The sequence below is a fragment of the Vanessa tameamea genome, chromosome 17 (genome assembly GCF_037043105.1).
Source record: "Vanessa tameamea isolate UH-Manoa-2023 chromosome 17, ilVanTame1 primary haplotype, whole genome shotgun sequence".
In the NCBI taxonomy this organism is placed as follows: domain Eukaryota; kingdom Metazoa; phylum Arthropoda; class Insecta; order Lepidoptera; family Nymphalidae; genus Vanessa; species Vanessa tameamea.
The window spans coordinates 3599286-3616097 of record NC_087325.1 but is presented as its reverse complement, the minus strand read 5'-3'; the positions used below and the strand labels follow the sequence as shown (position 1 = coordinate 3616097).

General features: G+C 30.9%; 3 protein-coding genes across 3 annotated transcripts; 2 read left to right on the top strand and 1 right to left on the bottom strand.

Annotated features, from left to right (window-relative positions):
- Positions 1-160: 160 nt before the first annotated feature.
- On the top strand, positions 161-3715 carry LOC113400236 (COP9 signalosome complex subunit 4). Its single transcript, XM_026639737.2, has 9 exons — positions 161-419; positions 517-596; positions 880-1031; positions 1173-1276; positions 1586-1771; positions 2173-2291; positions 2728-2882; positions 3099-3315; positions 3514-3715. Exons 1-9 carry the CDS (start codon positions 337-339, stop codon positions 3645-3647), a joined length of 1230 nt encoding a protein of 409 aa, XP_026495522.1. The 5' UTR covers positions 161-336; the 3' UTR covers positions 3648-3715.
- Positions 3716-4278: 563 nt separating this feature from the next.
- Positions 4279-8256, bottom strand: LOC113400237 (voltage-dependent anion-selective channel-like). Its single transcript, XM_026639738.2, has 6 exons — positions 8102-8256; positions 7222-7380; positions 6880-7043; positions 6537-6764; positions 5155-5363; positions 4279-4784 (listed from the first exon to the last, which is right to left on the bottom strand). The coding sequence occupies exons 2-6, from the start codon at positions 7375-7377 to the stop codon at positions 4693-4695; spliced, it is 849 nt and encodes a 282-aa protein (XP_026495523.1). The 5' UTR covers positions 7378-7380; positions 8102-8256; the 3' UTR covers positions 4279-4692.
- A 2133-nt stretch (positions 8257-10389) lies between these two features.
- Smyda-3 (SET and MYND domain containing, arthropod-specific, member 3) lies at positions 10390-15224 on the top strand. The gene is made up of 8 exons (XM_026640135.2): positions 10390-10685; positions 11313-11520; positions 11718-11916; positions 12428-12552; positions 12633-12859; positions 13411-13574; positions 14178-14370; positions 14910-15224. Exons 1-8 carry the CDS (start codon positions 10556-10558, stop codon positions 15140-15142), a joined length of 1479 nt encoding a protein of 492 aa, XP_026495920.2. The 5' UTR covers positions 10390-10555; the 3' UTR covers positions 15143-15224.
- The last annotated feature ends 1588 nt before the right edge of the window (positions 15225-16812 follow it).

The window sequence follows — 16812 nt, the reverse complement described above, 5'->3', positions numbered from 1 at the left end:
AATTAAAATTTGTAAATAGTTTATATTTCCGTATATACTAAATCATTTATCGTAGTGATCAATTTTAAACTCATTTTATAAGTATCGTTATTCAATGTGAAATGAGCAAAATTATAAATCTCCTTTCACATGTCAGAACTCCGTACTCTGTACAAATAGGTAAGGCTGAACAGCTACAGAAAAAACTGAAGTATTCTAATTTTTAACTATACTCTTTGGGCAGTTTGCTGTTTGTCAAATGTCAAATTGTCATTTGTCAATTCGATAGTCATAAAATTCTGAAGAAAGAAAGACTAATTAATACCGATAATAAGTAAATGCGATTTAAAAACAACAATGCTTATTAATTTGCAAAGCGTTCGGCAATATTTAAGTGAGCTTCGAAATTCAGGGGGATTGCACAAAGACCAAGCCGAAAAGTAAGTACTTTGCATATATTTACAATATTAAATGTGTATTCCTCATATGCATGTTTTTTTAACGAAGTTGTAATGTTATTTGTTATTTAAATTCCAGATACCGTTATGTATTAATGGAAATTCTTAAAAACACGGAAGGTGAACTGGCTGAGTGTTTAAAAGTATTTGTGGAAGCAAGTATGTTAAGCTTATTTTTTTTTCTTTTAAATAAAAGCGCAGTATTGTTGTGGCTTTTGTTAATATTATTTTTTTAAATAATAACTAACTGTGTTGTACTTATTTCACAAAGCCATAAAAATATTTTTATATGATTTTTTATAGTTCAATTTTACCTATTCCATACATGTCATTGTTTGGTAGTAGTAATATTTAAAACCTTTTTTTATTTCTAATATTTTTATGAGTGTTTGTAAGTGTATCCAATTTTTTGTTTTATTTTATGAGATAATGTATGTTTCAGTTGTAAATGAAAATGTTAGTTTAGTGATATCAAGACAACTCCTCACCGATGTTAGTACACATTTAGCACTATTGCCTGATAATGTCTCACAAGAGGTATCACACTTTTCATTAGATGTGATTCAGCCAAGAGTAATATCATTTGAAGAACAGGTAATTATAACATAAAAATTAAATAGATATAGGTAAATATTCATATAAAATATGTATATTGAAATATGATATAGAGTAGAATGTAATGCAAATAGTATTCGTTTTATCATATTATTTAAATTGTAAACTGTTAAATTACAGGTAGCAAGTATTAGACAACATCTAGCAGATATTTATGAACGAAACCAGAATTGGAAGGAAGCGGCAAATGTTCTTGTTGGCATTCCATTGGAGACTGGACAAAAGTATGTAAACCATTCATACATTCAATACTTATATCCACATTAGTTTTTAATTTACAGCCAGTTAAATATATTCCTTTATTTATTGTGTCCTCTGAAATAAGTATTTCTAAGTTCCCTTATTAGATTGGCCCCAATATTTGCATAAATATTGAGAATATGATTAGAAAGAATATTTATTTAATGTATTTTTATAGTATCAGTCTCCTGTTCTTTTATTTGAAATAATATATGAGTTAATATTTAATCGGTGATACCTTTCTTTTCTTTTGTGAATTATGTTTTTTTTTTTATTTATATTTTAATTTTCAGACAATACTCTGTAGACTACAAGTTAGAGACATATTTAAAGATAGCTCGACTCTACTTAGAAGTTGATGATCCTGTTCAGGCTGAGGCATTTGTCAATAGAGCTTCCCTGTTACAAGCAGAGACAACAAATGAACAGCTACAAATATATTACAAAGTCTGTTATGCAAGAGTTTTAGATTATAGAAGGTAAATAGAGATTTATAACACTTCTACACTTAACTTAACATTTCTATTTATAACAGTAAAGCTTGTCAATGGTTGACGTAAAGAGGAGAAAAAGGTGCTGATCTGTTTTGTTTTTACCTATTAGTATGTAGCATTAGTATAATAGTCTTAAATATTAATAAAATTTAAATGTATTTAAATAATTGATTGATGCATATTTTTGAGCAGTGTGTGTGATGGAGGCCAGCTACAGTGAAATGTTGCTGAAACTAACTAACAAAAGAGATCAGACTGTAAATAAGGTGGTTTTTATACCAGTAGAATAATTTTACAACAGCGCTCACATTGAACCAAAGATTCAACTACTGAATAACTAGAATTATCGTTATTTGTATTAATAAATTCATACTCGTTTTCTGTAGGAAATTCATAGAAGCAGCGCAGAGGTACAATGAGTTATCATACCGGAACATCATACATGAGGATGAAAGGATGACATGTCTCAGGAATGCACTTATTTGCACAGTTCTTGCTTCTGCAGGTGAATAAATATATTTTTTATAAACTATCTTGTATCTAATGCTGCCTATTCTTTATTGGTGTTTATTCAAGATATTATTTAAACAAAAAAATAATATATTTTAATTAATTAATTAATTTTCCATGAGTAGATATTCTTAGTCAGTTTTCATATTTAATGTGAATTATTTATTAAAATAATTATGTAAACAATGATTCATTGATTAAAAAAAATATCTACATTGAGTAAAAATCTTACTAATATATATTATTCAATTTTAATTATTTATTCAAAAATTATTTATTCAAAATTTACTTTAAAAAAATATAAAACAACTGACTTTCGCCGGTTTTTCTTAGAATCATGGTGTTTATTTTTGAACCATTGGTAGATTTTTGACTTTGACTAATAACAGAAAATATTTTTTAATTGTTAATAAATAAAAGGGAAATTCCAGGGCAGCAGCGATCTAGAATGTTAGCGACCTTGTTCAAAGATGAGCGATGTCAGCAACTACCAGCCTACTCCATATTAGAGAAGATGTATTTGGATCGCATCATTCGTCGTTCTGAACTACATGAGTTTGAAGCATTAATGCAGACTCATCAGAAGGTACCAATGTTTATCTCAACTTTTGTATTGCATCAAAGTTACTTGAAGGTTTAATCTGCTCTAATCATCAGTCTAAGTCTATGCAAAGTAATTCTTCATATAATTCACCAAGCTCAAAAAAATATTTTTGAAAATAACTCTTAGGAAATTCAAATGGGGAATGAGAGTTTGAAATTCATTACACCAGAATAATTTATCGGTGACGGTCATTGCTAGGCGACGACGTCGGACGGGTCGACGATCCTGGACCGCGCCGTGTTCGAGCACAACCTGCTTTCGGCCAGCAAGCTGTACAACAACATCACGTTCGAGGAGCTGGGCGCGCTGCTGGAGACGCCGCCCGCGCGCGCCGAACGCATCGCGTCGCACATGATCAGCGAGGCGCGCATGAATGGATACATAGACCAGATCAGTGCCGTCGTGCACTTCGAGAGTGAGCATAATCAGACTAGATGGGTTATATTTAATAAAAATCTTTAATTGTGATGTAACAGCGATGCAGACTTAAATAACTTGGAAAATTGAGTCCAGCTGCAATTATTTACTTTCCTTATTTAAAATTACTTCTCCACTCTACCACAAACATTGAGTTGATTATAATATGTGTTTTTTATGTTATGCATTATTTCAGCTCGTGAGATCTTACCACAGTGGGACAAGCAGATTCAAAGTCTGTGCTATCAAGTGAACAGCCTAATTGAAAAGATAGCCGCCGCTGAGCCGGAATGGATGGCCAAACTCATGGAAGAAGAAATGATTCAATAAAAAACCTAACCTGTCTGTATCTCTGTATATTTTATAAAATAAACATTTAGCATTTTTTTTTAATTAAATTTTCTTATATTTTGTCGTCGCTAACGTTAACTTTTTGTAATCTCTATTTCAATCGATGAAGAAATAAAGATACAACAACCTTAGATTTACTTTTTACTTTCGAATTGCTAATAGCTCTCCTATTTTGTAAAAACAATACAAACATGGCAGCTGTCCAGTCGGTAAATAGGCATGTATTTTTTGGATACCTATTTTTCTTAGAGACCGCATATCGTATCGATAGTATATAAAAATGAATTAGCTTTGTACAAGCTAGCTAATAAAATTAGCTTAAATCGATCGATATTTCGTTATATTACTAGCTGCTCGTCCCGACTTTGTATGTGTAAAAGAGGATTCGTATCCCTTAGATATTATTATTAACCAATGAAATGTTCGTCCGTACTCTGGCTCATGTATAGATTATACACAATAAGTTTATTTCATTAAAAATAATTAAACATGAGTAAATGTATCTAAAAAAATCATCACACCAAACACATATTACTTGATGATATTGATTTTAGCAGACAATTGAAATATAAGGAAAATAAAACAATAATGGTTGTAATAAATAAAATAATTCCAATAGACTATTCATTTTATTCTCAATCAATCAATAGGATACACACCATAGGTGTTTATTTACAAGATGATACAGCAGACATTGTAAGTTAATTCGATAAAATTATTTTGTAATAGATGAAAGGTTTATGTAATACAGCATGCTTCAACATCCATTATACAAAGAAACGCTAATAAATACTAGGAAAGAGCGCTCGTTGCCGATATATTTGATATACTGAAGAACGGCACTACTCAATTGCACCACATAGACTTGTAAAATTAATATTGCGTTACACGCTTGGAATACTGTATAGCAGATGCATTCGATAATATGATTTGATTTATAACATACGCTTTTTCAGTAATAGTAACAGTTAAAGTGGTTTATGTATTATCTACAAGTCTAAAAGCCGCTGGCTTGATTAAATGCCTAGGGTTCAAGTTCTAGGGCGACGCCGACTTTGTGGCCTCCTGCATTGAAGTTTTGTCCGTCGATAGCGGCGGAGAGTGTCAGAGTCACGCCTGTAAGATGAAATTATATAACATCAAGTTTTCCATAAATCAAATCATGACAGGTTAAGATAAGACGGGATTTGAGATAACAATGAAATGTGATATAATGACAGTTATAATCATGCAGTAAGATGATAAGAAAATAAATCTTTTGTTATGTGTAATGAATGCTAAACACATACATACACAATAAATTACATAACTAAAAAAATCAGAGACAATTTTTTTTTCAGGAGAAAATGATGACAGTGTTTGATATCCTATGAAATAATTTTACAATACAGAAACATTCTATATATATTTAATAATTAAATATACAAGTTTTTTGCACAAGATTCTCATAAGTAACATATACCAGTCGGCAACAGTTGTATCCTACCTGGGCGGAGTTTCTGTTGGTAACCAAGACCAATGAGGGACTTGTTGTTAATCTTGGCATGCAGTGAGGCATCTTGGTCAAGTGCAAATTTGGCACCAACACCGAACAGAGTGTCTGAAGATCCAGAGGTCCACTTCATGCTGACACCACAGTCAAGCTTGTCCGATACCTTTTGGTAGATGGTACCACCAAATTCCTTGCCATTATCACTGTTGAAAATATGAAATCAATAAATTAGGTTGTATGTATAAACAAAGCTCTGTTTATTTAATAATGGACTATCCTTTTAAAAATGTTTCAAATGCTACAATGTTAAATTATATAATGTTCCCATTCCTCTTACTTAATTTTCGAGGCAATAAATGATTGAAGTACTTTTTAAATTACTATTAAACATGTCAAGTTTTACTTTGTATAGATATTTTTTGGATTTTTTTATAATTATTAACTTAGCATCAAATTTTCAGGTTAGCTTAAATGGCACTGCATTACATAACATAAATGAATATTCATGAGTCACTCTTCATTACATTGTCAAGTGCTACCAGTATTAGTTATTTTTATACATTGCATTAATATGGAGGTTAAACTTTCAACATCATAATCAAATATATATATGAAAATCAAATCGGCCAACTATCTTTGCTCATGTATCAATTTAGTTTTGGTAATAGAAGAATTAAAGGAATTAATTATGAAATTCCTTTTGCTTTTTTTAAACAATATTGCCTAATATAATAAGAGAATTATATCTTTCTATCTATTATTAATTATTCATTCCTCTACCTGGATTGCCTGGAAGAGATAGCTCTTTTAGAGATAATCAAAGCCATCTCTTCTGCAACTTTCTTGAATGTGACTAAAGTATGTGTTTATTGGTGTACAATAAAGAGTATTTTGATTTGAATATGATTTGAGAATAAAGTACATCAATTAAAATTTATGTATTTTACAAGCTTTCTGGTAACATGTTATGTATTAAAGTCTTCATGAAGGTCTTTAGATTAATATTAAAATTCAATTAACTTAAAGAAACTAGATTCAATTTTAACCTAAATTTTGCTTTTATTTATGACAGGAACAGCTGTAATTTTGGTTTATATCAATGCTGAATCAAATTCGATATCTTTTTTTAAAGTACTAAAAAACAGGTTGAAAACAAGAAAGTATTAACATTGTTCTGAATAATGTACTACTTTTTAATGCATCAATGGAACATTCTGTTATCAAAATTCATCCTGATTACCAGTAAATAGTTATGATATTAATAGTAAAATAGGAACTAATATAATGGAATCAAATTTTGACAGTTTTTTGCAATAAGAACTTTTAGCAATAAGAATGTCTTCTATTAACATTTTAAAATATATTTAAATACTTACACATTGGTGTGCAGAGCAAAGTCATTGGTTTGGTAGCCGAAGGCAAAGTTGTTCTTTGAGAACTTAGCTTTCTGTGTGTCAAACTGCGTGTGTGCACCGGCAAGCCAGCCCTGGTACTTGAGCACAGCTGCAACGTCCACAATGGGACCAGCCAAGTCAAGGTCTAGGTTGGTGTTGACAGCGACTGTGTCATTGGAAAAGGAGCTCTTCAGTTTACCAGTCTTGCTTCTATAAAAACAATTAGCATATATATTAAACTTAAAATTAAAGTTAAGTTATTAAAATATTAAAAAAAATTATACATTTTTTTTATTATTAGTACTAATGTGTTTTATGGCATTACCCAGTTTGGGGTGCAAAGGTACCCTCAAGTGTAACCTTAAGACCAGCAGCAATCTTGTCTTGAATGGTAATATCTGTGGCCAATGTGTTGTCAGTGTTCCATTTTTCCGTGAACGTCAGACCATAGTCTTTCACTGCATATTTGGATGAAAGACTGCCAAAGACCTGGTAATGGATAGATATATAATCAGAAATATCAACATATTCAATTTTAACTTGCGCAAGTGTAGGCATGAGAAAATAAAGCAGCAATTATTTGTCAATGAACAAATTCTAATTGAAATATCTAAAAAGTATTCCACTAGGCTGATCTTAAGAGTAAAAGTACATTAAAATAATTTACCTTTCCGCTCTCCTGGTTAGAGGTGATGCCACTGCTAAACTCAACGCCTGACTCACTCTTGGTCTTTAAGTCAAGTTTGAAGACTCCAAAATGGTAGCCCTTGGAAAAGACATCATTGGCCTTCTTCCCAAGATCAGCATAGTATGGGGGAGACATTTCCTGCAATTATTCCATATTTCAAAATTCCGAAACAAACATAGATAACTTTAAATATTATATAAAATACCATGTGCTTTTTCGTAATATTTCATTGCAATAATACCACTTACAATAAAACTAAGGCCATTGAACTTTAGCTTGTACTGTAACCATTTTTATATTTCAACAATATATATTTTTTTCCCCGTTGTTTTTAATGTTAAGGGTTAGTATTAATAATACTACTTAGTGCCAATACTGCCAGATGTGTCAGGGTCAACAAAGAATTCGCAATACACTATTTACAAGACACATTACAGCGGCAGTTATTACATAACATTCAAGGATTATAACATTGCCAATATGCAAATCCTTCTTATATATTTGAATTATGTACAGAGAATTAAGATAGAAATTGATAATATATTGTGACCATAAACTTGACCTTTGCTGAGAGATACTAAAATTGGTCTCCTAGCCAAAATTCATGCTAATAACTATATAACAATCGCCGAAAAATGATTTTTGAAATTACATGAATATCGAATTAGGAACATCTGCATTGAACAATGAACTGAGTACATTTTAATTCTCTCGTTAATATAGTATGGCTAAAATAATTAATAAATCACGTGTGACGTAGATACTTCCCCGGCTTATGCGTACTTTTGTAACCTAATAAGAAAATATAGTGTAAGACCAAGATTTAAGTCTATAGCAAAATCGGTTATATTATACTTACTGTTGATAGTATTTATTCACTAAATGTAATAAAAACGTAGAATTCAGAGAATTCTCGGCAGTAACTTCACCTCCTGCACGGCACCACAAGACAGTTCTGATTTGCGCAAGTAACGGCAAGAGGGCGTTATACACCGGACATAGCGTTATTGATATAAGTGCCTAACATATTTGTATTTTTTATTACTTATGAAACCTAAATTATATTATAAGTATCAAAAAATATTAAATATTTCATTGTTTTATAAATTAGTCATATATTATTTCTTATCATATTATAAAATCATAATAAAATAAGTCTGAATTTGACTATCTTTTTAATGCAGCCTTGTTACGGTACCAGCCTACAGATAATTCAATCTAGTTCAATCAATATAAATAATAGTTAAAGTGAATTGAAAGACTTTTGCTAACTAAATAAAATTAAATAAAAAAATATATTAGAAAAAAATGTTAACGCCGAGATTAATCCATTAAGTTTCTTTAAATATTACATTACCGCTAAATTAAAGAAAAGTATCTATAATATTGAATATTGAATCGTTGTAACAAAAACGTTTTATTTAGAGAGTTAATAGTAGTAAAATGAATTTAAAATGTATAGGTAATTAAATATGTTTTCTACAATAGTGTCGTCACAATTAATTTGACTAAGCAGAGCTGACACAGTGGTTAGAATAGGTGAATGTGGGTTCAAGCTCAGGCAAGCGCCACTACATTTTTATGTGCTAGTCTTTTATACATCATCTATTTTTCGATTTTGAATTGTGTTCAACCCTAAACGTTTCAAATGAAATTCTATATCTTGTGGAATCACCACCCGCATTGGAGCAGCGTGGCGGCATAAGCTCCAAGCCTTTCCTTAAAACTAAAGGAGGTCTCAGTGGACTTTCCTTTCTTTTTATTTTAATTAATTTAACTAGAAATTTAACAAAAAATAATATCTTCTAATAGTTATTACTTTTCCATAAGAATATTGATAATTCTATTATTCATTTATTATTGATTATTTTGTCATTTATTTAAGGTATAACATACAAATTTATAGATAGGGACTTACTGAGCACCATAATAATTTTGATTGCAAAACATGATTTTCATTTTTCTCTTCGTCTTCACACGGGCAATCAATTCTATGCCCACTTTCATCTTTACAGATTATCATCTTTCCAATTGAGCCATCCTAAATACGAAGTACAAAATATAGTAGTAATACCTACCTAGCTACCTAGGTATAAGTCATACTTGTGTAAGTTGTGGATAATGGTTTTAATATTTTGCATATAAAAATAATTATTTTTAAAACGTTTATTTAAAAATAATTATTTAATTGTATTACAATTTCAATGCTTATTACTTTAAATAATAATATTACTATGTACATAAAAATGTGTCTCAATTTGTAGGTTCAACGAACTCAAAGAACTAGGTACTTTCCGTTATTATTATAGTTAGTTTTTTTTTTTAATTTAAAATAAGCATTACTTACGGGGCGTAAACATGGCACTGTTTCTCTTGTAACATCAGCGTTCACTATTGGAAATTTAAAACATTTTATATAGTTATAAAGAAACAAATCACTAAAAACTGACATAATTAAGAAAAAAACTTTTGGTTATTAAATTTCTGATATAATATTTTAATTATATATAAGTACCATGAGGCTAGATTACTAAATAATTTGAATATTATAAAATCTATGAGGCTTTTTTAAGTTATTCAATATTTACCATTTAGGTGTACTTCCTTCAAATAAGTACTTATTTTTTATAATCACATTTCCTGATTTTTGATATTATACTTGTATGATAAACGATGCATCTACATTTGCAACAGAGAATCGTATACAGTCCATATTATTATGCACTCACTGATAATAATGTTTTGGTTGATCGATCTTATCTATGGCATTTTACAAGTCTTGGAGTATGTAAATGAATACAGATAAGGAGTTCAAGATAGATATTGAAATAATTCATCGCATCTATTATAGTTAATCAAAGAAATGAGCAGCGCGTATTTTACAGTATGGTCTCTATTACAATAATTTTGTAAAATAAGTAGGAAAAACTACTAAACTTACTAATCTCATAAAAGAAAGAAACCCCACTTCTACCCCAAAAAAATATGCAAGCTACAAGAATGGAGAGAATGATGAACTCTCCAGTAAAACTCTGAAACAACTTTAAAGTGTTTTATGCATAGGAAAAAATAATAAAATATATTAACACTACGATATTCCCATAGGAGCGCTTAATAATAATAGATACAAAAATAGTAATACGATATATCATGTTTAGGTATAGCAGATAACTTTCTCGATTCGTCTGTGTATCTCGAGCGGTCGACGTTAGCTTATTTTAAGACAATCCAAATGTACAAACGCTTCAATCTCCGTTCGGCATCCTTTGAGAGAACTATATGCTTCGCTTACTAAGATTAACTAATTAACAAAATGGTTGACATTTGCCACTACAAAGTTTTACAAAATGAGGTATATGGCCGTTATTTGACCGCGAACAAGGATTTAGAATGTGGGGAATTAATATTTACAGATTTACCTGTCACTGTGGGACCTAAGCCAGGCAAGTTTACTATAGTGCAAGTTAACTCGGTTCATAGCACACTGAATGTGAACACAACCGAATATTTGTTAATTATATGTAATTACAGGATTAATTATATTATTTTTCTTTGAAGAACCTGGTTATATGACACTCTGACCTCGCGTAAGAACATATAAGTAAATATTCTAATTAGCTAAGACTGCTTAAAGCTTTTATATCTTTTAAGATAACTCTACTTCTCTTCGCCTTTTCAACAAATGCACAGTAAAAATGCAATAATTGTTAATGTAGGTATGCAATCATTTAATATTTTGACAATTATTTTGTTGCTTAATATTTATAACAATTTTGTCTCCTTAACCACCAGTTTTATTTTCTAATACTAATTATAACAATATGGCTAATTGATTAACTTTAAATTATATCTATACAATTAAAATATGTATTTAGGAGAGCTTGCACACTCGTACTAAGTTACCTCGTATTAATTTTATAGAGCGCTAAAATATTTAAATAAAACATACGAATCATCTATTTACACTAAAATGATATCAGTTCACGATTCGAGTTCGTGCAATAAAAACTGCTTTTCTCAATAAACCGTAATCCATTTATCAAAAAACACCTAACAGATTGCTTTTTCAGATACCTCACCATTATGTCTAGGATGTTACTGTCCCGTTGAAAATTCCGTATGTTCGCGTTGTAGTTGGCCAATATGCAGCACTGAATGTGAACAGTCACCGCAACATGTGCCGGAATGTGATGTTTTTTCGGAAGCGAAAGTGCGTTTTCAGCCTATAGAAGACTGGACAGCGAGATCTCCCCAACTTGATTGTATAACGCCTCTGAGGTATGTTTTAACTCGAAGCTATTAATATTATTTATATGCATAATAATATCCATACAATATACTTACTTATACTTCCTTTGTAACTGCAGTTACTGTCTCAATTAGCCTACAAACCAGAGTAATATATAGAATAGTTGAAGAGTGGCTGGTCCAAACCGGACTTTACGTAACTTCTGTGTATACGTTGTATTTTACAGATTGTTACTAGCAAGAGAAAAAGATTTAGAAAGATGGAAACGAGAAGTTGAAGTTATGGAAACTCACACAGAGGCACGAAAAAATAGGCCGACGTGGGAAGCCGATCAAGTTAATATTGTAAATTATTTGATTGATCATTGTAAGCTTAGAAACAGATTTTCTAAAGAATTAGTAGAACAGGTGTGCGGAATTTTAGAGGTAAGCATGTGTTTGTGTGTTTGCTATTATACTTTAAAATAGTTTTTTTTTTTAAAATAATTATTCAAATAATAAATCGCTATAAATTTCGAGCCGAGCCGGCTTAGTTAAATGATTGTTTATATCACAGAATAAAAAACAGGTATATATTATAAATTGTCATAATATACAAAAAATATATAAATATGGAGAGTAAATTTTAGTATTGTACATATACAAGAGGGTCGGAATGAAAAAGTTGGCAAAGCTACAAGGCCGATGACGCCAGCGTTTTGCTTTAAAAAACATGCTGTCTGAGTTCATTTAAAATTTGACAATAGGTAAACCTACTCAGATCATTTTTTTTGTAAATAAGACACATATAATTATCTTATTTTGACAATACTATTAAATTCCTAGCGAAAATGTGTTTCGGCAAGTTCATGTAATGATTAACTATTAATCAAACTATTCATCATAGATACACTTCTTTTTTAATTGCAACGATTTGTCATAATTTCCTATTTTTAAGGTAAATGCAGTAGAAATTCCTTCGCATGGTGGCTTCAGCATACGCGCTGTGTATCCTCGCCTAGCAATAGCTTGTCACAGCTGTATACCTAATATTACTCACACCATCCTTCACAAAAATTATGAGTAAGTCATCTAGAAAAGACTGCAACTATGAAACAGATGCATAAGTACATTACATGCTATTAATAACACATTTTTTTTAGAGTGCAAATACGAGCAGCAGTACCAATAAAAACCGCCGAAATCCTGCACTTAAGTTACACCCACATCTTATCACCTACTTTAATACGTCGAGAACATTTATTAGAATCTAAATTCTTCAACTGTGAATGTCCTCGGTGTGCAGATCCCACTGAGCTTGGAACACATTTGAGCACTCTGAAGTGTAATAAGTGTGACGATGGCTTAATTCTTTCAACGAATCCATTGGGTAAGTTGTAACAATACCGCACTTAATTTCTAGTAAATCAGGGGTCTACATTATGAACGTCTGCGAACCATTAATAGTTTTAGTAATTTTGAGATTATAAAATATTTTATTAAAAATACTTCTGCTATCCCAATTTTTTTTCTTTTGATACAATGAAATTGCTAAATACTACTATTTAATTGCATAAAACTGACTCGCATCAGCATTACAAAACTTTTACATTTTTAATTTTAGTTTTATTAAAGGAATTAAATTTTTTAAAGGAAGGAAGGAAACTCATTCTTGAACAAAAAATGCTAAATTTGTTTACATAAACTTACTTTAAAAAGAATATTGTCTCCGAGATCATCTTTGAGTGAGTGGAGTATCTTAAACAAAAAATGTAAACAGTGTTCTGGCGATCTCCCCTTCTGGGTGCCTATGGCACCTTCACGATCCCCGGTGCCCGCCAACGCGTGAAGCCTGGATTTTTGCACTCCTTGCCACCTTAATTAAGACGGGCTGTGTGCTGTTGCTACAAAAATTAATCAATAAAATATTTTTATTTTAAGATAATGAAGCAGAATGGAAGTGCACAGAAAAGAACTGTCAATTTAAGACAAGTGGTCCTGCGATGCGTAAAATGTTAGGCGTGGTTCTCGCAGAACTAGAACAGCTCGACGCTCTCGATCCTGGACCTACTGCTATTGAACTCAGAGAAGCTACTATTAAAAAGGTATAAAGATTATTAATAAAGTACAATAATCTTTTTTTTAATATTAAGTATATCTTTGCTTAAATCGATATTTATATACTTAATATAAAAATGGGTTTGGTGGTCCGACCAAAGAACCTGTAATATTAAAACCTTGCCTTAATGGTTTGCCAACAAACGTACGCCATTCATGAAAATCACCCGAAAAACGTATTTGTTCGTTTTACTAGAAATTTAATTGAGTAGTGTATTTAACAACTGACTTACGTCGACTTTAACTATAATTGGTGTTTAAATGGAGATTTGTTTCATACTTAATGTCTTTTTTATCTTTTTACGAATATCTAATCGAATGATGACGAATATTAAATGAGAATAGAATAGAAGTAATTGTATAATCAAGCACTCCTTCAACATTTGAACCCGTTACATAATTGAAACTATTAGGTGACACATAAATAATTTTATAATTGAAAGTAATCAGTCAAAATAAGATACAAGATGGTATTTTTAGCCACATTTCAACCACCTGATATACTTAGACATATCTTATTCTGCCTAACAAAAATCGTTACAAGCTTCAGAATAATTACCTAGATCTTATAGTAATAATGTTTATTTCAGTATAAATCAGTGTTCCATCCACGTCACTCAATACTCCTGTCTATTAAACACGCCTTAGCTCAACTATATGGTCGCGTAGAGAATTATACGATTGATGAACTACCAGACGTGATGTTAGAGCGCAAAGTGGAATTCTGCCGTCTTATATTAAAAACATTGGAAGTTATATCACCAGGAGACAGCAGAATGAGAGGTGAACAGAATCTCAACATTTTTATTTAGAAACTTACTCCGGAATTGCGTATTTACCTTAGCATTAATGCCAATTCCCTAGTGTTTACAAAATCACTAAGCAAATTTGACAGGAATTGAAAACCTGCTATGGTTTTAAGTCCCAAACTTGAGAAAGAAGTAGCAATATATTTAAAGTTCGCAGACAACAACCATTGAAGTATTTTATATTATATTTGATAAATCTTATATATTAATAGCATCAGCCGATTTTGTCCCAGTGTTTATGGGACGATAGAGCTGCACGTAAAAAATCGTTATGGTCTTATTTAGAAGAGCTCCAGCTCTAGATGTGCAGAAAAATGAAGAGGATTTTTGATTGCAATTTACTAAATTTTTCATACGTACATCCAACGTAAAATAATTATTACACTTACTTACCTACTTTTTGAATTTCAAAAATCTACCATCTTGGAAATAAACATTTAGTCATTTTATATCCCATTTATTGTTGATTTCATCATCGTATTAATATATTATACAAATAACACATTATTTTAGGTATGATGCTATACGAGTTACATGCGCCACTAATGTTTTTGGCTCGGAACGAGTTTGGAGCTGGTCTCATTACTCAGGAAAAATTGAAGGAGCGATTGCAAGAACCTTTGCAGTGTTTAGCCGATGCTGCTAGGATACTGAGTAGAGAAGACCCTCAGAGTCCTGAAGGTATTACTGGTAATATTGCACAGCAATCTATGGAACAACTGAACGATAGCTTAAATTCGCTGTAACAGTTGCACATAATGTCATAAAGATTAATTTTATCGAGATAGTTTAGTTACTAAAATCCATTAAAACTTTAGTGGATTAATTTATCTATATTATAGGTTCATTATCTACTTATATCAAGTTACTAAATTTGTTAGTCTATAGTTTTTTACGCGAAAAAAGTTGCTATGTAATAGAAATTTTTAAAGTTTTTAATTAAATACAATATGTATAGGTAGTCAAAATAAAGTTTTGTTATTGTTTCTTCTTAGTTTCATTTACATTTTTTATTGGCTCATTTAGTTAGGTTAGGCTAGAAACCTAACCTATTATATATATTTTATTTTGTAACTGTAGTTGCGAAACAAAATATATAATAGTGTAAATAAAAAAATAATATTCATAGTTTTATTTTCCTTCTTATAAATATGAATTTACTAGAAATGCATAGATTATATAAATATAATTATGTACTTATAGGGCTATTTAAAAACCTAAACTTTAAAGTGTTTTTATATAAAATATTAATATATATAACGGAGGTAAATGAGGATCTCTTTATGAGATTCGTAATTAGATGGATGAGACATCGTAGCAAACTCAAATAATATTTTACTCTTTTAAAATCGTTTATTCTCTTTTCATATTTATTGATCATTTTCTTATTTTTCAATGACGGCTGTCCTCCGCCGTCCAGTCGCCGCCGCTCCATCTACTTCACTCAAGCGTACTAAAGACGATTTAGATTTTAGACATTATTTTAAGTGTCAGATAAAGCAACAGATGGCATCTGCGACATATATATATATATATATATTATGGCTCCAGACTACAAACGTTTTAACGTTGTCGTGTCAAAAATGTCCTAAGATTATAGATGGTTGATAATCTTTTAGCGGAGTCGAAGCTAATGAGGGATCTTGGAGTGCAGTTTGTAGAATCGTTACGTTTCCAAGAACACCCTCGCTTTAGTCTAGAAGTTACAGTCCACTCACTATGATCTGCAGGTTTAGACAATTTTTGAGCGAATCGGTAAGATTTAGACTGAACTCCTTGGTTCTCAATTAAATAAATGTGATGTCCTTTATCCTGCCTATGTAAAAAAATTAAAGGAAAAATTAAAAACATACAAAATGGCAGTGTAAGATTTGGTAATAACGTACCGCGTTATATATATATATATATACTAGCAGTTACCCGCGGCTTTGCTCGCGTAGAATATGAATAATTGAATATATATTTACATATTAACTTAAAATATTACGTTAATGTAAGACCTCTTTGTTGACATTGGTGTGTATTTCATAGCTTCTAACTTCAAAAATGACGGACTTCCAGACTTACCTGTATACGAAATGATAACCCAATTTCCCTCCTTAGGCGTAAAATATCCAGAAACACTTAGGTAAATGCGAATCAAGTCATTTTTAATCGGTAGCCCAAAAATAAAGTTTCCTACTTCTAACTTCAAAAATGACGGTCTTCCAGACTATCCTATATACAAAATATCAACCCCTATTTCCTTCCTTAGGCGTAAAATATCCAGAAACGTACGTACGTAACGTTAAATACGTATCAACTCATTTTTCATCGGTATCCCAAAAAGAAAATTTCATGCTTCTAACTTCAAAATCACACACTTCCAGACTAACCTGTATACGGAATGTTAACCCATTTTCCCTCCTTAGGGTAG